The sequence below is a fragment of the Grammomys surdaster genome, unplaced genomic scaffold (genome assembly GCF_004785775.1).
Source record: "Grammomys surdaster isolate TR1022 unplaced genomic scaffold, NIH_TR_1.0 125429, whole genome shotgun sequence".
Classification (NCBI taxonomy): domain Eukaryota; kingdom Metazoa; phylum Chordata; class Mammalia; order Rodentia; family Muridae; genus Grammomys; species Grammomys surdaster.
The window spans coordinates 279211-302574 of NW_021620296.1; the positions used below are offsets into that span (position 1 = coordinate 279211).

General features: G+C 49.4%; 2 protein-coding genes across 2 annotated transcripts in view; both read left to right on the forward strand.

The window, feature by feature from the left end:
* Positions 1-758: 758 nt before the first annotated feature.
* On the forward strand, positions 759-5403 carry Lpar2 (lysophosphatidic acid receptor 2). Its single transcript, XM_028786125.1, has 3 exons — positions 759-846; positions 1697-2437; positions 4246-5403. The coding sequence occupies exons 2-3, from the start codon at positions 1705-1707 to the stop codon at positions 4557-4559; spliced, it is 1047 nt and encodes a 348-aa protein (XP_028641958.1). The 5' UTR covers positions 759-846; positions 1697-1704; the 3' UTR covers positions 4560-5403.
* A 5276-nt stretch (positions 5404-10679) lies between these two features.
* Pbx4 (PBX homeobox 4) overlaps positions 10680-23364 on the forward strand; it is a 35594-nt gene continuing 22909 nt past the window's right edge. Inside the window, exon 1 of the mRNA XM_028786148.1 lies at positions 10680-10904. Within this exon, the coding sequence (XP_028641981.1) occupies positions 10762-10904 (143 nt within the window). The 5' untranslated portion in view covers positions 10680-10761. The remainder of the gene's footprint in view (positions 10905-23364) is intronic.

Genomic DNA, 23364 nt, shown 5'->3' on the forward strand with positions numbered 1-23364 from the left:
ATCTTGTATGTTCTTGAACATACATCTTTGTGTTAGAAGGCTGACAAAGTCACCGGTCAGAGCAGCGTCCTTCACCCCTTTATTACTGGCCAGATGAATGAACCAAGGTTTCTAAAACACACCCTGCGAAACCTACAGGCAATTAGTGTAGGGCCTGGAGCCGAAGATGAGTCACTCAGGCCCTGCCAGAGCTCTGTGTCCCTGATCCGGTTCCACACAATCAAATACAACTCGATGCAGATAATCGGGACAATGGGGCTGTGTGCTGCGGACCGGGGGAGGTCAGGGGAGGAGGCTGCAGGCCAGAGCAAGCTGCAGGCTGGGGCGAGACCACGGGAAGCAGGGTAGAGCTGCAGCAGTGGGGCGAGGGTCCAGCGGGGAGATTGACGACGGCTGAGTGGGCGGGGCTTGCAGCTCGATATACGATTGGACAGAAACAGGGGGCGCCCGCAGAGGCCTCCCGCTGTGGCTCTTTCCAACTGCCAGGTGACTCAGCCCCAAAGGCGCGAAAGGGCAAGCACGTGAGGTGTGAGGGGGACGGAGTGAAAAGGGTGTCCCACGTGGGAAAACCCCGCTGTGGGGAGGAGGTGGAGCGGCCAGTTTCAGGAGACCGTACTTCCGACGTGGGGGTGGGACTCTCCAGGGGGCGGGACACGCCCCTCCAGGGCCCAGAGCTAGGGCAGGTGGGGGCGTGGCCTTGAGGCCCCGCCTCTCCCGCCTCCTCAGCCAGGGGCTCCAGGCACACCGGAGGCGGCTGCGCAACCGCTGGGTTGCAGGGCCATGGGTCTCAGTCCTGCCTCAACCCACCGCGAGCCCGTCCCATCTGCCGCTTGACTGGAGGCCCAGGTAAGACGAACACCAACCGGTTCAGGGTGGGTGCAGGCGGCCAAAGAAAGCGAGGCGCGCCCCCTCTTCTCCACAGCCCCTCTCCTAGCCCAGGGTTGTCCGCAATACCCTCTTTTGTCCTGGAGGCCTCCTTGGCCCTCGGTCCCACCCAGGAATGGACCGCTTTCAGAGCTCTAGAGCGGAACCCTGCCTGTAACTCAGCTTCTGGGCGGTCTCTGTGTCTACTCTGCTCGCGCTAAGTCCCCTCTGTGCCTTGGCACTGCCCTCCGGGTGTTGACCACGAACCTCGCTCTGGCGTGCACACGCCCTCTGGCCTCTGCGCTGTGCAAGGACCCTGGCACGAGTTTTCTTCTTAAGGCTAACCCTTGCAGCTCACCCCGCCTTTGTGCTGCCCCAACCAACCCACCCACACCCATCGGAAACTGCAGGTGTCCAACCCGGTCACGGATTAGTGGCACGTGGCACTGAATTGCAGTGTGGATGCATTTGCTCTGGGTTCTTAAGATTTTAAAAAGGAAGAGAAAAGCTGATCAGAGAACCTTTTTAACTTGTTATGGCAGCATTCAGCAGAGGCTAGCCGAATCTCTGTGATTTTGAGGCCAGCCTGGTCTCACAGCAAGTTCTCAGCCAGTTGGGGTGTATCCTGAGCCCCTGCTTTATGGGTAGATAAACAGAGCTTGCTTTTTTTACGGTCATTTGGCCTTCGCCACAGACTTCTTGCACAGAGGGCCTCTGAGTCTGTAGGTTGCACTCACCCAATCTTGATTCTTGTCTCTGGCCACTTCAATCTTCAAGTGTCCTTCCTTCCATCAGGGGCCACCTGCACTGATCTGTCTTTCTGTCTCCACAGTGGTCATCATGGGCCAGTGCTACTACAATGAGACCATCGGCTTTTTCTATAATAACAGCGGCAAGGAGCTCAGCCTTCACTGGCGGCCCAAAGATGTGGTGGTGGTGGCCCTGGGGCTGACAGTCAGTGTGCTGGTATTGCTCACCAATCTGCTGGTTATTGCAGCCATCGCCTCCAACCGACGCTTCCACCAGCCCATATACTACCTGCTTGGCAACCTGGCTGCTGCCGACCTCTTCGCTGGCATGGCCTACCTCTTCCTCATGTTCCATACTGGCCCACGTACCGCCCGGCTCTCCATCAAAGGCTGGTTCCTGCGCCAGGGCCTGCTGGACACCAGCCTCACGGCATCCGTGGCCACACTGCTAGCCATCGCTGTGGAGCGGCACCGCAGTGTGATGGCGGTGCAGCTCCACAGCCGCTTGCCCCGGGGCCGTGTGGTCACACTCATCGTGGGTGTGTGGGTGGCTGCACTGGGTCTGGGGTTGCTGCCTGCACACTTCTGGCACTGCCTCTGTGACTTGAGCAGTTGCTCACGAATGGTGCCCCTGTTCAGCCGCTCTTACTTGGCTGTGTGGGCCCTATCCAGCCTGCTTGTCTTCCTACTCATGGTGGCCGTCTACACACGCATTTTCTTCTATGTGCGTCGACGGGTGGAGCGCATGGCGGAGCATGTCAGCTGCCATCCCCGCTACCGAGAGACGACACTCAGCCTAGTCAAGACAGTTGTCATCATTCTGGGTGAGTGGGTGCTCTGACAACAGCTTTAGGAGGCAGATCTCCATAGGACCCTAGGAAACTGAAGAGGTGACCTGATAGCAGTGAGGGAGGGGGTGTTTCTCAAGCAGACTCTAAAGAGGAAAAGATGCCCCACAGCCAGCCTACGGAGGAGAAAGGGCTAGCCTTCAATTTTCATCTGTTTCTCAAAGGAAACCATTTAGCTGTCTTTTTTGTTTGATTGATTGTGTTTAAGGCAGTCTCTTGTAGCCCAGGCTGGCTCATGACCTTGGATTCCTTATTCTTTTGTCTCTCAGGGGCAGGGCAAGCAAGCATTCTTCCAACCAGTTCCATCCTCAGCCCTGGTTGTTTTTACTGTTTTGTTTTTGTGAGTTAGGGTCTCCAGTGTAGCCCTTGTTGTCCTAGAACTCATTCTGTAGAGCAGGCTGGCCTCAAATTCAAAAAGATCTGCCTGCCTCTGCCTCCCAAATGCTGGGATTAAAGACGTGGGTCACTACATCCCCAGCCTTTCTTCAGATTTATTTTTTATTTGTGCATGTGTGTTTGTGTGACTGTGAGATTGTGTCTGGGTTTGTGCAAATGTGTGCAAGTTCATGGTGAAGCTAGAGGCACCCTGGGCCCTGTGGAGCTGAAATTACAAGCAGTTTTTAGCTGCCTGATGTAGGTGTTGGGGACAAGACTCTGATACCTGCTCTTAACCATTGAGCCATCTCTCTCTAGCCCTGGTTGTTACTTTTGCTTGTTTGTTTATTTGGCTTTCTTTTGAGGTTGGGTGTCACTGTGTAGCCCAGGCTGGCTTAGAGCTCACTCAGTAGACCAGGCTGGCATCAAACTAACACATCCATGCCTTTTCTGTTCCCCCCGTCCCCCCCCCCCCCCCCCCAGGGGGGGGGTTAAAAAGTTTTGGGGTTTTGGGGTTTTTTTTTTTTTTTTTTTAATGCAGAGTTTCGTGAAGTTCAGGTGGACCTCAAACTCTGTGGCTGAGGCAGGCCTTGAAGCCCTGATCTTCCTATTTCTCTTTCCCTGGGTTGATGGGTATGTGCCAGCACACCTGGCTTCCCTTTGGGGTTTATTTATTTGGGGCACTAGAAAGATGGCTTGGTGATTAAGAGTACTTCCTGTTCTCCCAAAGGACGCAAGTTTAATTCCCAGTACCCACATTAGGCAACTCATAACTACCTGCAACTCTAGCTCCAGGGGATCTGATATCTTTTTCTAGAACAGCACCTCCATGCATGTGGCCTACGCTCGTACACTCATACCCACACATGTAAATAAGATAAATCTTTTTGTAATTTATTTTGTAGTTGTGTACACACATGCCACAATTATTCTGAGGACAGCTTCTGGGAATCAGTTTTCTCCTTACTCTATGTGGGCCCTTAGAATTGAATTTGGGTCCTCAGTCCCTCTGCAGGGCTTTTAGTAAGGGATAGTGTGGTTACTTTGGCTTTGGGGTACAGGAAGACCACTATTCCCATCCAAGATTGATTCTGTCCAGTGATACCTGTCCCCCCTATTCTGTAACCAGGTTGTCCTGTGATGAATTCCTGTCCCATCCCTTATTAAACAAATATTCTATACAAGGCTCCAGGGCCCTGGGATACTTTATCCCAGTTAGGAAAGGTGTCATGCCGGCAGGCAAATTAGAGAAAGGTGTCTGTCCCTTCTTAGCAGGCCTACCCATACAGGGAGCTCGTGTGGTTTGTGCCACTCAGTTGGTCACTGCCTGAGCACAGAGCTGTTCGGTGGCTCACAGTCAACCCCCCACTCTCACCCCACTAACCCCACTCCCTGCCTTTGTCCTGCAGGTGCATTTGTGGTGTGCTGGACACCGGGCCAGGTGGTGCTGCTCCTGGACGGTCTGGACTGTAAATCCTGCAACGTTCTGGCTGTGGAGAAGTACTTCCTGCTCCTGGCTGAGGCCAACTCACTGGTCAACGCGGTGGTGTACTCCTGCCGAGATGCTGAGATGCGGCGTACCTTCCGCCGCCTTCTCTGCTGCATGTGTCTCCGATGGTCCAACCATAAGTCGGCCCGTTACTCATCTTCTGCCCGGACGGGTGCCAGCACCAGAATCATGCTTCCTGAGAATGGCCACCCACTGATGGACTCCACCCTTTAGTACCTTGGACCGAGACAGGACCTTCATCTGCAGCCCATGGCCACTTGCAGAGCCCCTGACTCAAGCCAGCCCAGCAGATGCATGGCTCCTTAACACTCCCTGCCCCAGGGACAGGGAGTCTGCCTGCCTCAGGACACAGGGATTTGGGAACATCTCCTTGCACCTGGGGAGAACATCCGACCGGGATTTGGCAGTCTGGCTCTCAGTCATCTCAGGTTTTAGGTTTTGTTAACTGACATTTTCATATTTTTACTGTATATCTCTGGTATGTCTGTGGACTGCTGCTTCCTACATGGTGCTGTAGCTGTTGAGATAGAAAAGGTGAGACTTGCCCTAAGTTATATCACCCAGGGTTACAGGGTAGACCAGAAGGGTACTGTCTTCCTGAGGCTGCTTTTTGGTTGTTTTTTTGCTTTTGAGATAGGATCTCTTGTAGCCTACGCTGGCCTTGAATTCACTGTGTAGCTAAGGATGGCCTTGAACTCTTGATGGTCCATACTCCACTCCTAAGTGCTAGAACTGAAGCTGATTCCTTAGCAGTACTGAGCAGCCTGGGGGCTCACATGATACAGAGCAAGCCTTTCCACGCTGAGGTTGCAGAGTTGGGTTTTGGTTTAGTTGGGTTTGGTTTTTTTTCCGACTGTTTGGTGGGTGTTTTGCCACTAATTCAGTCAGTCTGTCCCAATGTCCTGGAATTACCTATTAGGACTTAGGGCTGCTAAGAATCCTTCAACATGGAATCCCGTGGCCCAGGCTAGCCTTGAACTTGCTCCATAGACTAGGCTGGTCTTGAAATCCATTGTCCCGCTGGGCAGTGGTGGTGCACGCCTTTAATCCCAGCAGACTTGGGAGGCAGAGGCAGGCCGATTTCTGAGTTTGAGGCCAGCCTGGTCTACAGAGTGAGTTCCAGGACAGCCAGGGCTACACAGAGAAGCCCTGTCTCGAAAAAACAACCAACCAAACAAAGAAATCCATTGTCCTGCCTCAGAATTCTATATGCTGGGATTAGAGCTGTATGCTACCAGGCCCAGCTTCTGTCTGTCTCTTCCTGGAGTCTTACAGATGTTTCTTTCCTTTTGCTTCTGTCCTTCCTCCAACTGTCCTACCTATCTCCCTCTTGAAGAACCTAGAATGATTTCTGGTCTGTATAAACCTTTTCCTTCTGCCTGTCCCCACCGTCATCCCCCTTTTTTAGACCCAGGGTCTCACAATGTGGCCCAGTCTGTCCTAGAACACACTATGCAGCTCAGGACAACCTCACACTCTTAGCTGTCTTCCTGCCTTGGCTCCCTGACTGCTGGGAATGACAAGCCATATTGAAATGTAGCCTGTGTCTGACTGCACAGCTTGGGAAGGCACAGATATGCCAGGGGGGGACCAGAAGACTCCATGAGGAAGGGGCTTCAGTGTCCCATGGAGCCTAGGATTATTAAGTCACAAACTTACCTGGACTTTCTACTTCTGAGTCCCCCAAGACCTCAGATATGCCAGGCCTGAGATAAGCCCCCACCCCCACCCCCTGCCTAGAGAAGCCTCCTGGCAGGCAGGGTGAGCCATGAACCTCCTGGCAGGCAGGGTGAGCCATGAACTTGGTTCCCTGCTCCGCCTCACCAGAGAGGAGTCAGGGTTATGTTCTCACTTCGGATTCACATGCCGAGTAACAGCAGGAATTTGAACCTCTGTCTTATCTGAGGCCAAATTCTTAAGGCATTAAAGCATCTGTTTCTAAAGAACTGGAAATGTCTCTGTCTTTCTAACAGTGTTCCAGCTTTTCCCACTGCTGGGACCTTGCGCACTCTAGGCTAGTTCCCCAGCATAGACCTTGTACACATGAACCATGTCCAAAAGGAAAACAATGCAAATGGAACTGAAGGGCTGGATTGTAGTGGACCTTTCCTTCGTTATGGGTTCTTCTTTTTTCCCACCCATTATCCCGCTGGATTCACCGCATCACTAGATAGAAAAGAAAGATAGAGGGAGAAAGATATTGAGATCTTTGAATCTAATTTCTTTCTTCCGGTGTCGTCTTTGAGCACAACTACTAACAAACCACAACCAACCCCCGCACCACCAACCCCCGCACCACCAACCCCCACACCACCAACCCTCACACCACCAACCCCCACACCACCTATGGGGTCCTAGCATTCATACACCCTCGAAAAAGTTCCCAGACTTCTAAACATCACACAACCACAGAAACTCTGTAACTGACAAAACCATGCCTCATGTTCATGACGGAGAGTGTCCCTACCTCCTAGGAGCTCCAGGCCTACTAGACATGGGTCACTGAGTATGGAGGCAGCTAATCAAATCCTGAATTGGGGACCCTGGTGGCCTGCAGCCATCAGCTCTGTCTTACCTGTCCTCAGTGGCTGTCAGCACCGTCCAGATTCTGTTGAGGGGTTTATCTTGTCAGCCTTTATGTTTTGTTTTTCTTTCCCACGTATTAGCCATATGCTTTTTGTCTGTATCTTTGACACAGGGACTCACTGTGTAGCCCTGGCTGGCCTCTAACTCACTCTGTAGAAGGCTGGCCTCTAACTCAGAGGTCAGCCTGCCTCTGCATCCTGAGAGCTGTATTAAAGGAGAGTGGCTCGCCGTGCACAAATGTACTTGCACCTCTGTTGCATGTGGAGACTGGAGATGTGTCAGAAGTCACCCCTGAAGGCAGGGCCACCTTAGTCAACGTAGCAGAGTCTCCGTCAAATCCAGAGCTACCAATACAGCTAGTCTCCTGGGCAGCTTGTAAGGCAGGAGTTACTCCATCACTCCACCTCTGCCCCTGAAATTATGTGGATTTTTGAGGTTCTGGACTCTGGTCTTCACACTGAGGAGCAAGCGCTCAGCCCGGCTTTTCCTTCTTGACTCCTCTGCTGGGTGGCATCCAGTTTTTGTCTCTCTTAGGCCACTGGAACTTAACTCTTCTCACTCCCCCCACTCCCTCCCTCCTATCAGGCCTGTGTAGTGCTAGGCTGCTGTCTGACCTCTGGTATGTACAAGGCACACTGGGCCACCTTCAAGGCTTCTATTACTGTCTGTGTGGCTGGGACCAAGCCTAGGGTTTCCCTTGTGCTTACACATTTGAGTTTCTTGCTGGGTCCCCTGTGAGGTCTCCCCCTCCCCCCATACACACGCCGCTTGAGTTTCCTTTTCAGTAACAACAAAAGGAAGATGACTGACTTCCCAGTGACTCTTTACCAAACCTTCACCTGAATTCCGTCTTTGAGCAAACATTCTGGGAGCTCTGTGACCCTGGAGAGGGATGTCTGTTCTTTTTTTCTCTATTTGAGGAATCCCAAACAAGAGACACAAAAGTCCTCTGAGAGTTCTCTGTCTTGGGGTACACCCAAGGATTGGTATTCTGCAAAGTCTTCATTTTTTAGCCATGTGCTAGCATTTGCTAGACCTGGGATCCTGGAATTGGAAGGAATGAATGTGTCTAAGTAGCCCAGCAGATAAAAGCACTCCTGTCAAGCCTGGCAACAAGAATTCAATCCCTGGATCCGTATGGTAGCAGAGAGTCAAGTCTTGAAAATTATTCTCTGATCTCCACACTTGTGCTATGGTGTGCAAATGCACACGTGTGTGCGCGCACACACAGGATGACAAAATTTTTTTAAAGAATTATTAATTTTTTGTATATGAATACACTGTACAGATGGTTGTGAGACACCATGTGGTTGCTGGGAATTGAACTCAGTCAGTGTTCTTAACTGCTGTGCCATCTCTCCAGCCCAACAAAATTTTTAAAAGAACAAGTTGAGGTCACATAGAGTTGACTTCTCCAGCTGAGAAAAGTACTGGGTTCTAGCTTCCTTCCTGCCATGTACACAAATCTACATTTTTCATCTGCCCCTCAGCCTGATAAAAGTTTGGAAATAGAAAGGGTTAGAGAGATAGTGTAGGGTAATCTCTCTGTGCACTGAGTAAAGAATGTCTTTGTATCATTCAGATGCTGATTTTGTAAACACTCCCTCTCTCCTATTCTGACTGGTTTCAGAAGCTGATAGCGGAAGCCTGCAGTGAGGCGGGAGATGGTAGGTGGGACTTCCAGGAAGAGATTTGAAAGAGTCAGACTCTAGAAGCCCAACACAGAGAAGTAACAAGCCGTGAGGCAGACATAGGATAATATAAGTGGGTTAGTGGGTTAGTAGAACTTGTACAAGTTATTGGGAACCAGCTGAGCTCTAAGGCCTAGGGTTTTTGGTTTTTTGGTTTTTTGGTTTTTTTTTTTTTTTTTTTTGGTTTTTCGAGACAGGGTTTCTTTGTGTATCCTAGCTGTCCTGAACTCACTCTGTAGACCAGGCTGGCCTCGAACTCTCAAACTCAGAAATCCGCCTGCTTCTGCCTCCCAAGTGCTGGGATTAAAGGTGTGTGCCACCACTGCCTGGCAGGCCTAGGTATTTTTAAATAAATATGTCTCTGCATCTTTATTCAGAGCTTGGACGGGCATAGAAGGTCCATACAGTTGTAACATGATTCTGGTGACCAGCCAAAGGAGACTGTGCCTGAGGGGCCAGGACTTATGGGAAACAGTTGTATAGCAGCTATCCCTCAGGCTGGATGTGGTCACTGCCATGTTGAATCAAAAGTTGTGTTCATTCATGCATGACCTCACCAATTTGGACCACGAATACGCTTTTGTAGACACACAGGCCATTTGGATGGGAGTGCTCTCCACAATGAAGGTTATCAACCCATAGTGATGGTGGGGGAGGGGAGTTAAGGACACATTCCAGTGCTGTAGCTGCCCATGTACCCGCGAGGGACCTCAATAAAGCCTCTGGTTCACAAAACTGAACTTGACTGAAATTGTTTCTTTAGTCAGGTTAACCTGGAGGGGTTCCCCCAGAAAAAGTCACCTGATGGGGACACTGATGCTCTTGAGGTTGGAGGAGTTCTGAGGAAGAGTGGAACACCCTCAGGGCTGCTGGGGAGAACTCCAGATGTGAGGGACTGGGAAGGAGGGGAAATGCTGTGGAGCCTGGGATGCCGGTGTGGGAGGTCTTGAGAAAGAGGCAGGACTGGGGAGTGGGGGTTCTGAGGAGCTGTGGGGGCTACGAGGAGGAGCCACAGCTCTGAGGCATTAACTGGGGCAGTGAGGGGAAGGGGAAGGGATCAGTTAGTAGTGAATTTGATGTCAGTTGAGACTATATGAAGCACTGACTGTCTCAAGAAGTTGAAAACTTAAGGTGCAGATGTAGTTGGATTGGTAGGGTTTTGTCTGGTAGGCATGCTGCCCTGGATTCACCACGCAAACAGCCCTGTGGCAAACACCATTTATTCCCGCACTTAGGAGGTAGAGGTAGAAGAAAGTTTGAAATCATGCTCCAATCATAGCAAATTCAGTCAACCTTCGTTACATAACAAGCTTGAGTTCAGCATGGCCTTTATGAGACTTTGTCTCGTTATTTTTGAAACAAGGTCTGGATAGCCCTGGCTGTCCGGAAACTATGCAGACCAGGCTGGTCTCGAGTTCACAGAGACCCACCTCCCTGATGCTGAGGTTAGAGGTTTATGTCACCCGCATAAAACCCACAAATTTTTGAAAAGTTCTGAGGAAGGGAAGTGTGAAGATGGGGAGCGAGCGGTGAGGATGCAGGCCTCTGAGGAAGGAAACTCAGATGTGGATGGCTGTGAAGAACCTGGGCCCTGTGGAGAAGTGATAACCTAAGCAGATCCAGGACCAGAGAGAAGGCAGAGGCACTGGAACACGCCAGGGGTGAGGGCCTGTGAGGGGGCAGGGGGCCATAAAGTGCCCCGGACTTAAGCAGATGCCGGCTGTAGTCGTTACCATGGCAACCCCCAACCGGGTTCTTACTGGCAGTTGAGAAAGCAAGTTTCTAGAGAGTCGCTGGGGAGGGAACAGTGCATGGTGCTGATTGGTGACGGCGCCCACAGGGGGCGTATCCCGGGGGTGGGAGGATCAGAAGAGAATCCCTGTTTTCTAGACAACCCTCAACCCTCAGCAGCCGTTGAGAAGGCTGTTTGGGGCGCGTCGCGAGGGAGAGGGCGGTGCACTGCGAAGATTGATGAAAAGGGCGTTTCCGTGGGCAGTGCGCAGCGGCGATTGGCCGGTGGGCTTGAAGGAGGCGTGGCCCCTGGGGCTGCGGCGGTGGGCTGCGGCGGTTGGCTGCTGCGCCAGCGCTAGAGCTCCCCGGCCGGACCTCTCCCTCCGCGCTCGCTCGGCCCGTAGCCCATGGCCGCCCCTCTGCGTCCCGTGCCGCCACCGCCCACCCCGCGCCGCCCGCCGCCCACAGCGCCACTGGGCCATGACACGAGCGACGTCCTGCAGCAGATCATGGCCATCACCGACCAGAGCCTGGACGAGGCTCAGGCCAGGTGCGGCTCCCGGGCAGGAAGGGAAGGGGCGGAGGCGGGATGAGGATGGGGACAGGTGCAGCTGACTTGGAGTGATGGACAGGCGGAGTGGTCTGAGGGAATGAAGGATACAAGAACTTGTCCCGGACTAAAGGGTGACTTCGTGAGGAAAGGCGGCGTCAGAGTTATGGGGGTGAAAGCCTGGCCCTAGGAGCACGAGACATTGGAAGGATAAGTGATTATTGGCGGGCGCGTGGGGGCGGGGTAGAGCAAAGACCGCAAGTTTGCAAGACACACACAGTTGAAGGGAAGGGACTGAAGAGCTGTACTAGAATGATCTGATGAGGGGTCCATTGAGAACTTTCAGAAACGGAAAAGGGGGGCTGGGTGGATAGAGAACACTCATCTTTTTAAAGATTTTATTTTATTTTATTTTATTTTATTTATTTATTTTATTGTGTATAGGTGTGTGCTCCCGACGTGTGAGTAGGGAACTCAAGTTCTTTGGAAGAATAGAAAGTGCACCTAACCACTAAGCTATCTCCAGTGCACCTCACCACCAACCCCAGCTTGCCTCAAACTCACTATTAAAAGATAACCTTGAGAGGATATCTGAGTGCCAGGACAGCTAGGGCCACCACACAGAGAAACCCTATCTTGAACCACCCAGGGACTCAAAATAAAACAACCAAACAGAAGATAACCTTGAACTCCCGATCATCCAGAGTGCTGGGATGAGAGGTATATGCCGCCCACTAACCACATGCCAGGGATTCTCTTTCTTTATATTTATTTGTCTGTTTGTTTGTTTATTTGGGAGAGGACCTCATGTTTCCCAGGCTAACCTGAAACTCACCACACAGCACAATATATAGCCCAAGATGATCTACTTCAGCCTCCCCGAGGCTAGGATGGCGTGCACCGCCACACCCAGCTCATGTGATGCTCAGGATTTGAACATAGGGTTCTGTGTGCCACCGCACTAGCCATCAGGGATTCATTTTACATTTTTTTCTTTCATGTATGTGTGTGTAATATATGTGGCTTTGTGTGTATGTGCACATATGCATGCTGTCCGAGTTGTGCATGTGTGTGTTGAGGTAAGAGGTCGCGATCAGATGTCTTCCTCGATCACGCTCTGGTTTTTATTTACATCTATTTATGGAATGCGGATTTCAGAGGCTTGAGAAAGTCAGTTCTTTCCTTCCAGCCTGTGGTTTATGAGATCAGATTGGGATTTGGACTTTCTCCCTGCCTCAGGTTTCTGTATACTTGGAGTGACTACAGAATTGCCGCTCTAGCGATGCAGTCGGGGAAGAAGCCAAGAATGCATGTAGTCCATGCAAAGGCTCCCTGAGGAGCTGGCATCTGGTGCCCACACCCTGCCTCCTTTGTTGTTTTCAAGACAGGGTTTCTCTGTGTAGCCCTGGCTGTCTTGGAACTCCCTCTGAGACCAGGCTGGCCTTGAACTCACAGAGATCCTTCTGCCTCTGGCTCTCGAGTGCTGGGATAAAGGCGTGTGCCTTGCTGTGCGTTATTATTGTATTTTAAAGACAGGATCTCACTGAGCCCAGAAATGAGAGATTAGCTGGAGTTCCTGGCATCCTTCTCTCTCTACCTGACCTTCTCCCCCCAACACACACATACACAGCATGAGGGTTAAAGATGACATTATACCACGACAGGTGTTATATATACAGATTCTAGGGAACTCAAGGCAGCCACTTCGCTGACTGACTGAGCCATCCTTCCAGTCTCTGAAAAAGACCCCCCCTTTTTTTTTTTCTGAACAGAGCTTCACTCTATAGACCAGGCTGCCCTCAAACTCAGAGATCCACCTGCTCTGCCTCCTGAGTGCTGGGATTAAAGGCGTGCGCCACCACATCTGACTTCACAACCCATTTTTATTATTTTTTTTAAGATTTTTTTATTTATTATATATGAATATATTGTAGCTGTCTTCAGACACACCAGAAGAGGGCAATCAGATCTCATTACAGATGGTTGTGAGCCACCATGTGGCTGGGAATTGAACTCAGGATCTCTGGAAGAGCAGTCAGTGCTCTTAACCACTGAGCCATCTCTCCAGCCCCCATTTTTATTATCTTTTAATTAAAAATTTTAAAGATAATTTTATTTTACATGTATGAGTATCTTACCTACATGTTTCGTGTCTTGCATACACAGTCCTGGTGCCCAAGAGGGTCAGAAAGGTTATCAGATTCCTTAGAACTGGAGGTACAAATGGCTGTGAGTTCTAGAAACTGAGCCCAGGTCTTCAGCAAGAATAGCCAGTGTCCTTAACCACTGACCATCTTGCCAGTCCCAAGACCCATTTTTAAGATGATCTTGATTAATACCTGTTGCTACTTACTATGTGCAGGGCACTGTACTTGGGTGCTGACATTGTCCTTGCTTCCAACATCGTGAGCTTGGGGGTTTGGGACAGAGAAAGGAGCACACACACACATAAATTGTGGCTAAGCTGTAAGGAAAGGGTTGGCATGCTGTGTGAAGCCAGGTGGGGAAGGGACAGACCTTCTAAAAGTCCCAGGAGCCAGGGAAAAAGGTGTTCCCAGGAAAGGAAGAAGTCCTGGAATTTTTTAAAGATTTATTTTTAAATTCATGGGTGTGTTGCCTGCATGAATGTGTGTATATTAAGTATGTGTCTGGTCTCTGTATAAGTCAGAAGAAGGCATCTGAGCCCCTGGAGCTGCAATTGCAGACAGGTGTGAGCCGCTGTGTGGATCCTGGGAATGGAACCCAGATCTGCAAGAGCAGCCAGTGCTCTTCAAGGCCGAGTCGTCTCCCCAGCCACCATTACAGTTTCCATAGGGAAAAGCAAACAAAGCGGTTTTCAGACCACCTGTCCCATGTCCCCAAATCCAATGTCAGCCAGTCAGAGTTGCTGAGATCTGCCTGACAAGGCAGCTTACTATGTTTACACCTACCGGGATGATTAGGAAATAGGAAAAGCACTGGATTCTTATGGAGGCGAGGCTTTATTGGAAGGGTCTGTTTTGAGGTGAGGAGGACGCCTTAGGGTCTGACAGTGTGCTCTCTGTAGCCCTACAGTGAGATGAGTATACTGAGGTAGACTGTAGAAAATCATGGGGTTGGGAGTGCAGCTCAGCTGATAAGAGCATGTGCCTCTGGTACACATGCAAGGAGCCCTGAGTTCGATCGCCAGCCGTGTATAGACCTCGTGTGGCAGTGCACACCTTGGTTACATATTGAGACCAATCTGAAATACTTGAGACCTTGTCTACAAACAAGCCAACCACGCATCCACACTTCTGCTGAGCCCAGGGCTTTGTAACAGGCAAATACAAACTTCCCTGCTCAGTGTGGAATGCTAACTGGTTGTATAGCCTCTTTCTGGAGAGTTAGGAGTGCTTCTGTGCTGCCAGATCTTTCCTCCCCACTTTTTAAAATGTATCTTTTATTAGGATGTGTGTGTGGTATGTGTGCACACGAACATGCTATGCTGTGCATGCGATGATCAGAGGACAGCACTGCAGAGCCTGTTGTCACCTTCTGCAGTGGCTTCTGAGGAGTGAACTCAAGTCATCAGCCTTGCAGGAGCAAGTGCATCTGCCCCACCCCCAGCCGGGATTCCACACAACAGCCCCGGGTTTTCCTACATATCTATATATTTTTAAATTTATTATTATTTATACAAGTACACTGTAGCTATCTTCAGACACACCAGAAGAGGGCATCAGATCCCATTACAGATGGATATGAGCCACCATGTGGTTGCTGGGAATTGAACTCAGGACCTCTGGAAGAGCAGTCAGTGCTCTTAACCGCTGAGCCATCCTTCCAGCCCCTACATGTCTATATTATATATCTAACATATCTTCCCTCCCTCACAGCCCCTACCCTTTCTTTATCCTGTTCTCTGAGCACCAGTCAGTCAGTGGTGGCCCCAGTGTCTCCTAGGTTTTAGAATGTAGTCTGGTGTGTAGAGAATAGAAGCTGCTCCGTAGAGGAGATTGGAGCCAGGCCAGGAGCATCTTTCCTGTAAGGCCCTTTGGTTAGTGTCTAAGAGGGGCCTTGTTGTATGTTGAATTCTCATAATGTCTGGTACTTGGCACTTGGTAAAATGTCGATGAAGAGAGCCTAAAACAACCCGTGGGTGGAATACCAGATATCTATATGATGATTCATAACAGTAGACACATTACAGTTACGAAGTAGCAACGAAAACAATTTAATGGTTGAGGGTCACCAACTATACTGAAGGGCCAAGCACTCGAAGGTTGAGAACCACTAGGCTAGAAGGGTAGGCTCTGAGGAGAGAAAAGGTGGACCCCAAGAACTGTCACCACTAAAGGAATACGTAGCTGTGTCCTGTCCTGGAAGGAGGGCTCCTGAAGAGCCAAGCTTTGCTCGGGTGTGCCCCTCAGGCATCCACGGCCCAGCACAACCCCAGTCTGTGAGGTCCTGGTGGCCCCAGGTGGCCGGTGTTCACAAAGGAATTCAGGCATTCCTCTCTGCTTAACAGTTTTCAAAGAGTGCTTATTTTAAGGCTAAGAAGTTAATTTTTATTATTTATTTTTTATAGTGTGTGCACGCATGCGTGTGGCACATGTACAACACATATGGAGGTCAGGGTACAGTTTACAAGAGTTAGCAGTCTCCTTCCGCCATGTGGGTTCGAGGGCTCAAACTCAGGAAGGGCCTCTACCCATTGAACCACTCTCGCTATATGCCCCCCACCCCCACCTCTTTTGGGCTGTTGCTGTTTTTTGAAGATTTATTTATTTTTATTTTATGTGTATGTGTGCTTTGTCTGCATGTATGTATGTATACCGAATACATGCATGATGTCTGCAGAGTTAGAAGAGGACATTGGATTCCCTGCAACTAGAATTACGCATGGTTGTACGCCACTGTTTGAGCATTAGGAACTGAACCTGGGTCCTCTGTAAGGGCAGCCAGTGCTTTTAATCTGAGCTGTCTCTCAAGCCCCCTTGCTTTTTATTTATTTGTTTACTTATTCATTCATTTGTTTGTTTTTTGAGACAGGATTTGTTATATGACACTGACTGGTCTAGAACTCCCTGTGTAGATGAGGCTGGCTTTGAACTCACAGAGATTGTCCGGCCTCTTCCTCTCAAGTGCGGGGATTAAAGGCGTGCACCACTAAATTTGGCCTCCTGCCTTTTTATATAAAATTTTAAAACATCAGTTCTTTTTCATAGCCAGGTTTTTGTGTTTTATTTTGTCTTGTTTTTTATTTTAAGACAGAATATTGCTGTGTAGCAAAGAAATCCTCCTGCCTCTGCCTCCTGAGTGCTGGGATCCAAGTTGTACACCACTGCTACTGACTGCCTGGCTCGACTTGTATTGCTGCTTTTTAGCCATTGAGTTGGGCGTGAATACTGGGGCAGGAAAAAGTGTAGTTCAAGGCCAGCCTGAGCTACATACTAAGGCTAGGCTCTATGAAATAATGATGATAACAATGAGGAGGGAGAGAGTATGACTCTGTATCTGTTAAAATAACTGTGAACATTGGTCCCTGACACTTTGTGTGTAGCTTTCGAGATCTTGGGGGCTGTTTTCCTTTTCTTCTTTGAACTTTTCCTGATAGAACCTCAGAGTCGTGGAGATCACCCGAGTCCTGAGGAAGCTACAGTCCTTAGCTGTTTCCACTCGAGAGGAACACAGCTTGCCTGACCTTCTCCTCACAGCATAGCCCCACACTCTGTTATGGGGCTCTGCAGCCTCAGACTCAACAGATTGGCAAAATGGGACAGCAGGTCAGGATGCTTGCTGCCAAGCCTCATGATCCGAGCTCAATCCTTGGGACCAAAACAGTGTAAGAAGAGAACTGACGACTGGGCGGTGTGGCGCACGCCTTTAATCCCAGCACTTGGGAGGCAGAGGCAGGCGGATTTCTGAGTTCGAGAGTTCGAGGCCAGCCTGGTCTACAGAGTGAGTTCCAGGACAGCCAGGGCTACACAGAGAAACCCTGTCTCGAAAAAAAAAAAAAAAGGAGCTGTCATTGCTCTTGCTGAGAACTAAGGTTTGATTCCCAACACCCACCTGACGGCTCACAGTCCTCTGCAGCTTCAGTCCCAGGGAACCTAGTATCCTCTTCGACCTCATAGGCACCAGGCATGCACGTGGCGCACATACAGACAAAACATGCATGCACATAAGTGCGTAGCGGGCCTGGAGAGGTGGTTCAGTGGTTAGGGGCTCTTGTGGTTGTTGTAGAGACTCTAGTTTGGTTCCAGCATTCATGTTGTGCTGTTCCTCTGTACTTCCATGTCCAAAGGATCCTGCATTCTCTGTGGCCTCTGTGTGTGCCTGCAGTTGATTTGCATACCCACCCACACATAGAAATAAAAACCAATCTGGACTCCATGGGAAGATGTGTGAAGGGAATATGCAAACACTCTAGTATCTTGTATAACGGAGTCGAGCATCTGCCTTTTGATGCCAAGACACAGACTCTGGAGCCTGATCTCCTGTCAGTGCAGTAGGTCGAGCCAACGTCATCTCTCCTGGCTGGACCAGGCTCTTGCAAGTCTATCAACAACTTTCCACCCCAGCGTGTGAGGCCTCTCATCTTTATTTTATTTTATTTTATTTTTAAATTTTTTTGGTTTTTCGAGACAGGGTTTCTCTGTGTAGCCCTGGCTATCCTGGAACTCATTCTGTAGACCAGGCTGGCCTCGAACTCACAGAGATCCGCCTGCCTCTGCCTCCCAAGTGCTGGGATTAAAGGCCTCTCATCTTTATTATCCTGTCAAATTTGTTTCTCTTTTTTTTTTTTTAAGATTTATTTATTTATTTATTATATGTAAGTACACTGTCGCTGTCTCCAGACACCCATATGAGGGCATCAGATCTCATTGCAGATGGTTGTGAGCCACCATGTGGTTGCTGGGATTTGAACTCAGGACCTCTAGAAGAGCAGTCAGTGCTCTTAACCGCTGAGCCATCTCACCAGCCCCCTTGTTTCTCTTTTTTAATTTTTTCTTTTTTTGTGAATTTCACATCATGCACCCCAATCCTACTCCCCTCCCCTCCCCTCCCTTCGTACCTGCCCTCTGCCCGTGCAGCCTCCCCACCAAAAGAAAACAGTGTCCTTGTGGAAGCTGTAGTGTGTCACAGTGTCCCTCAGCATACCACCCTCTTGTTCATACTTCGTTACTTGTCAATGTTCATTGCAGTGAATCATTGATCTGGTTTGAGGCCTCTGGCTTCTACACTTACCAAGACCAGCACTTCTCAGATATCCTGCTGTTGCCCTGTGACATGGAGATCCTGCAGCTTTGGATCTGCAGGACTGGTCCCTTCATGTGCCCCAGCAGTTCACAGATGAGACGGATGCTGGGCTGGGCCAAATCAAAGCCCTGGATCTGGACCTGGGTGGTGGCTGAGTTGGTCATTCACCAGCTCTCCTGCATTCACACCCCAAGGCAAGCCCTCCAGCACTGCCCTGGCTCAACCAATACCCCAGCTGGCAAAGGGCAGAGCCAGCTCTCTTCCTCTCATGCCCTCAGACCTGGATCACCCTCGCCCACGACAGCAGGGTCAGCTCGATTGTACTGCCCAGATGAGGTGGAGGGCCAGCTCTCCTGAGTGTTCCAGAACATGAGAGGCTGTGTCAAGTGTGATTAAAGACAGGAAAACGGGATCATCGGGGCAGTGGCTCAGCAGGTAAAGGCACTTGCTTCCAAGACTGATGACCTGAGTTGACTTCCTGGAACCCACTCCCCCAGGTTAACTTCTAATTTCCAATCATGTACACACACACATACACACACACAGTACACTAAATAAAAAATTGTTAGAAATGTAACAATACAGCAGCTAAAAAAACAAGGGAGCTATTTACTAGAAAGTCAAGCTACAAATGAAGTGGAGACTAAGATACGGCTTGGCTTGGAGACGAAGACCGTGCTGCTGTGTGGAGAATCCGGAGCCACTTCCAGGAAATCCAGCACTTCTAGCCTCTGTGGGCACCAGGCACACATGTGACACGCATATATCCAAGCAGGCAGAACACTCGTACACATAAATCTAAAAGCATTTTTCAGAAAGATTTTTCAAATGAAGTAAATGTGTAATGACTTTTAAGTCACACTAGCCTATAGGCTAGTGCTGCAGAAGCCACCTCAGCAGCCCGGGGGCTGGATTTTGAGACAATATTTCAGGTGTCCCAGGCTGGCCTCAAGTTCACCATGTAGTCAGGAATGACTTTGAACCCCTGATCTTCCTGCCCCAACCTCAGGGCCAGGAAGAGACCTGCACAGTTCAGAAGCACTTTTTCTGTTTCTGTGAAGATTCATGATGGAATTTTGATGGAGATTACATCGAATCTACAGATTGCTTCTTGCAGTATAGATATCTTCACAACACTCCACTGACCCGTGCACATGGGAGGTTTTTCTGTCTTCTGGTTTCTTCAGTGTGCCATAGGTTATTGTCCTGTCTGTTCCCCCACTCCTTAAGATTATCTCTTAGGACTGACTGAGGACGCTCCAGGTCCTGGATCTCTGTTTGAGTCATGTCTCTCTAAACATCTATTGAAAGGTCTGGGTCCTCCCCAGGGACACTGTGCTGGCTGCATTTTCTTGGGACTACTCAGTCGACAGAAGCTCTGAAATTTTAAGGTAATCCTGGTTGCCAGGAGCCAAAAAGCTTCCACTCAGCAAAAGCATGCAGACTCAGCAGTAATGAGCTACCTAATCAGAGTGAGACCCCAAGTCTGGGAATTGCTGAGGGGCAACTCCAGACACCCTGGTGGAAACAGCCATGGCTGATGGGTTATCTGGAGACACAGGTTTCTGTACCTCACACTGTGGCAAAGGTAACTTATCTTAGTCTATCTGAGCAGTCTGACAGGCTTCTCTAGGTCATGGGGGTTGACAGTCACCAGTGAAGGCAGCTGTAGATTCCAGGCCTGGTAATGGCTGCTTCCTGCTTCCAGATGCTCAGGGGCAGGTGTTCTCTGGTGCCTTACCTGCCCAACACCCCCCCACCCCCTTCTCAAGGGGACCCTTTAAAATTTTTATTTTAGCCGGGCGGTGGTGGCGCACGCCTTTAATCCCAGCACTCGGGAGGCAGAGGCAGGCGGATTTCTGAGTTCGAGGCCAGCCTGGTCTACAGAGTGAGTTCCAGGACAGCCCGGGCTATACAGAGAAACCCTGTCTCGAAAAAAAAAAAAAATTTTATTTTAAATAAACATATGTTAGATATTAATGGCATTCTTGAACATGGTGTGTTTTTGTGGTTTCTTTCCCCCTTGCAGCCTCCTCACCCCAGGTTCCGCCCCTTCCATCCTTCCTCATTGCTGCGTCCTGCCCTCCCTGACCTCCTCTCTGGAGCTTAGACTTCACTCTCACCAGCTTTCATTACAAGCTAGGATCTGAATAGGAAGAAGAGAGACCCTTTTGTCTTTCTTTTTTAGACTAACATCTATCTGTTTTGGAGGGGTGGGCACACGTGTGAGCTCAGAACATACTTCGCTCTGCAGTCCCCTCTCTCCTGCTACATGTGGACTGTAGGGCTTGAACCTTGCTTTTCTGAGTTTGTCACTCCTTTCCAGAGCTATCCATTTTCCTGCAAAATTCACAATTGTATTGTTCTTTACAGCTGAATAATAATCCATTGTGTATATGTATGGCTTCTTAAAATTTTCAGTTTTAACTTTATTCTTTTTTTTTTTTTTTTTTTTTTTTTTTTGGTTTTTCGAGACAGGGTTTCTCTGTGTAGCCCTGGTTGTCCTGGAACTCACTCTGTAGACCAGGCTGGCCCCAAACTCAGAAATCCACCTGCCTCTGCCTCCCAAGTGCTGGGATTAAAGGCGTGTGCCACCACTGCCCGGCTAACTTTATTCACTTTTTTTTTTTTTTTTTTTTTTGGTTTTTCGAGACAGGGTTTCTCTGTGTAGCCCTGGCTGTCCTGGAACTCTGTAGACCAGGCTAGCCTCGAACTCTCGAACCCAGAAATCCGCCTGCCTCTGCCTCCCAAGTGCTGGGATTAAAGGCGTGCGCCACCTTTATTCACTTTTTATTGTATGTGTCTGAGTGGTTGCCTGTATGCCCCACATGTGTGCCTGGAAAAGGTACTGGGTCTTTTGGAACTGGAGTTAGATGTTCATTAGCCACTATGTGGCTGCTGAGAGTTGAACCCTGGTCCTCTAAAAGAACAAGAGCCAGTGCTCTTAACCCCTGAGCCATCTCTCCAGCCCTGTACCACACTTATCTTCTCCATGTATGTATCTGTTGACAGGCACCTACGTCGTCTTCCCATCATGAGTAGAGGAACTGTGAACATGGGTTCAAGTGTCTCTGTGGTAGGGTATGGGCTGTTTTAGATGCCCAGTAACTTGGTCATATGATAATTCTATTTTTAATTTTTTTGAGGAAGCTCTACAGATTTCTATAATGGCTATACTAATTTAGTCTTCCACCAGCTTTCTTTTGACACCTATTATTTATTTGCGCGTGTGCCTCGGCACACACACAGTCAGAGGACAGCTTACAGGCTGGTTCTTTCCTTGCTCCGTGTGGGTTCCAGGGATGGCGCTCAGGTCAGCAGGCTTGGCTGCAAGCATCTCGGGAGCTGAAGCACCTCTTCTCCCTGGGCTTTCTCTTCCAAGGGCATGGGGCTTCGTTATGAGACTTTCCACGCGTGACCTCATGAGCCCTTAATGAAGACTCACTTTCAAACATGCTGCTACTGGGCACGGGGTTTCTGTGGGCAGGTAGCCTAGTGACAGAGCACCTGTCTGGTATGGCAAGGCCCTCTGTTCCATTCCTAGCACCACAAGGAAACAAAACCACCCAGAACATTCAGTCTACACCACAACTGCATAGGGCTGTTCCCTCCTCCAGCTTCTCTCTGTAAGGGGACAGTAGGCTGTGCTGCCGTTGGCAGACCTGGCCTCCACCACTGTGTCTGATCAGTTACATGCAGGTTCACCAGTGTCCTGCCTGCTGTGCCACTGTCTTGTCTTTTAGATGTTATTTAATGCTTTAGCGTTTAGGGCATGATATACTATATGGTTCAGTTTCACTTCAGAGTGGCCTTCTGCCTCAGCCTCCCCAGTTCTAGGATCACAAGTCTGTGCTACCCTTTCTGTGGCAGGAGATGCTTGAGGCAGGGTCTAACTCTGTAGCCCAGGCTGACCTTGAACTCAAGTTCCTCCTCCTGCCTCTGTCTTCTGAATCTTGAGATTACAGGTATGACTAGGTTTCCCAGTGGTACTTACTTCATAAGGTTAAGGATGTTTTCTCATTCTTCTGTTCTCTGATGGTTCATGAGGCTGGACATCTGCTAATCTTTTTAGCAAGTTCCATCTGTGAGATTTTTAGCCTATAAATATGATAGACTACACTGATTTGTTTGTTTGTTTGTTTGTTTTTCAAGACAGGGTTTCTCTGTGTAGCCCTGGCTATCCTGGAACTCAGTCTGTAGACCAGCCTGGCCTCGAACTCAGAAATCCGCCTGCCTCTGCCTCCCAAGTGCGCCACCACTGCCCAGTGACTACACTTGATTTTTTACTTATGTTTTTTTTTATCTATGTGTCCATCTCTATGTGTATCTGCTGTGGGAGCTGGGAGTGAGCTGCCCTCAGAAGCCTGAAGAAGGCATTGGATCCTTTGGAGCTGGAGTTCTGTCATTTGTGAGGTTCATGACACAGGTGCTGGGAGCTGACCTCAGGTCCTCGGCAAGAATAGCCAGTGTTCTTAAGACCACTAAATCATCTTTCTAGGCTCCTGCCATTAGTTGATTTTTAAAAATGTACAACATCCTAGGATAATTCACTTTTTGTGGTACTCATGAGACAGATCAATTTTGTAAAATTTTTATTGCTTTTATTGTTTGTGTGTGAGTGGGTGGATGTCAGAAGACAATGACAAGAGTTCTCTTTCCTCAGTTGAACTCAGGATCAGGCTTGGCAGCAAGTTGCTACAGTTATCTTGATGGCTGGTAGGTTAAATTTTAATTACTAAAGGGAGATGCTATAGAATGCCCTTCAGAAGTAGCAGTGAGACCACTGTGCAGGCTGCATGCACACAAGCGTGTTTGCCAAGGTAAGCATGGACCCCTTCAGAAGGGAGATATGCTTCAGCTGCTGTTCAACTGAAGTTGCTAAGTGAGAACAGAAAACATTTTTTGAGTGGGGTGCGTGTGTGTGTGTGTGTGTGTGTGTGTGTGTAAGACACCCTCTACTGTATTCCTTGTACATGGGGCCCTCACTGAACCTGAAGTTGGCCATTTTGGTTCCACTGGATGACCAGTGAGCTCCCAGTCTGCCCTCCTCTGACCTTTAGCCCTGGGCTATGTAGCCAGGCTTGTGTTTTAATTTTCTCTATGTGTCTGTGTGTCTGTTTATGTGAATATGTGCTATGTGTAGGTAACTGTGGAGGACCCTGGTTCACCCCTACACTGCGAAATGTCTTAGATAAATGTACATATTAGGACTCTGGACCCTCCTGCCTCATTTCCC

Bases quoted from the DNA above. Each gene is read 5' to 3' on its own strand.
- Lpar2 (XM_028786125.1), top strand. From the start codon at position 1,705: ATGGGCCAGTGCTACTACAATGAGACCATCGGCTTTTTCTATAATAAC. The intron at 2,438-4,245 runs GTGAGTGGGTGC...TTTGTCCTGCAG, and splicing joins GACAGTTGTCATCATTCTGG to GTGCATTTGTGGTGTGCTGG.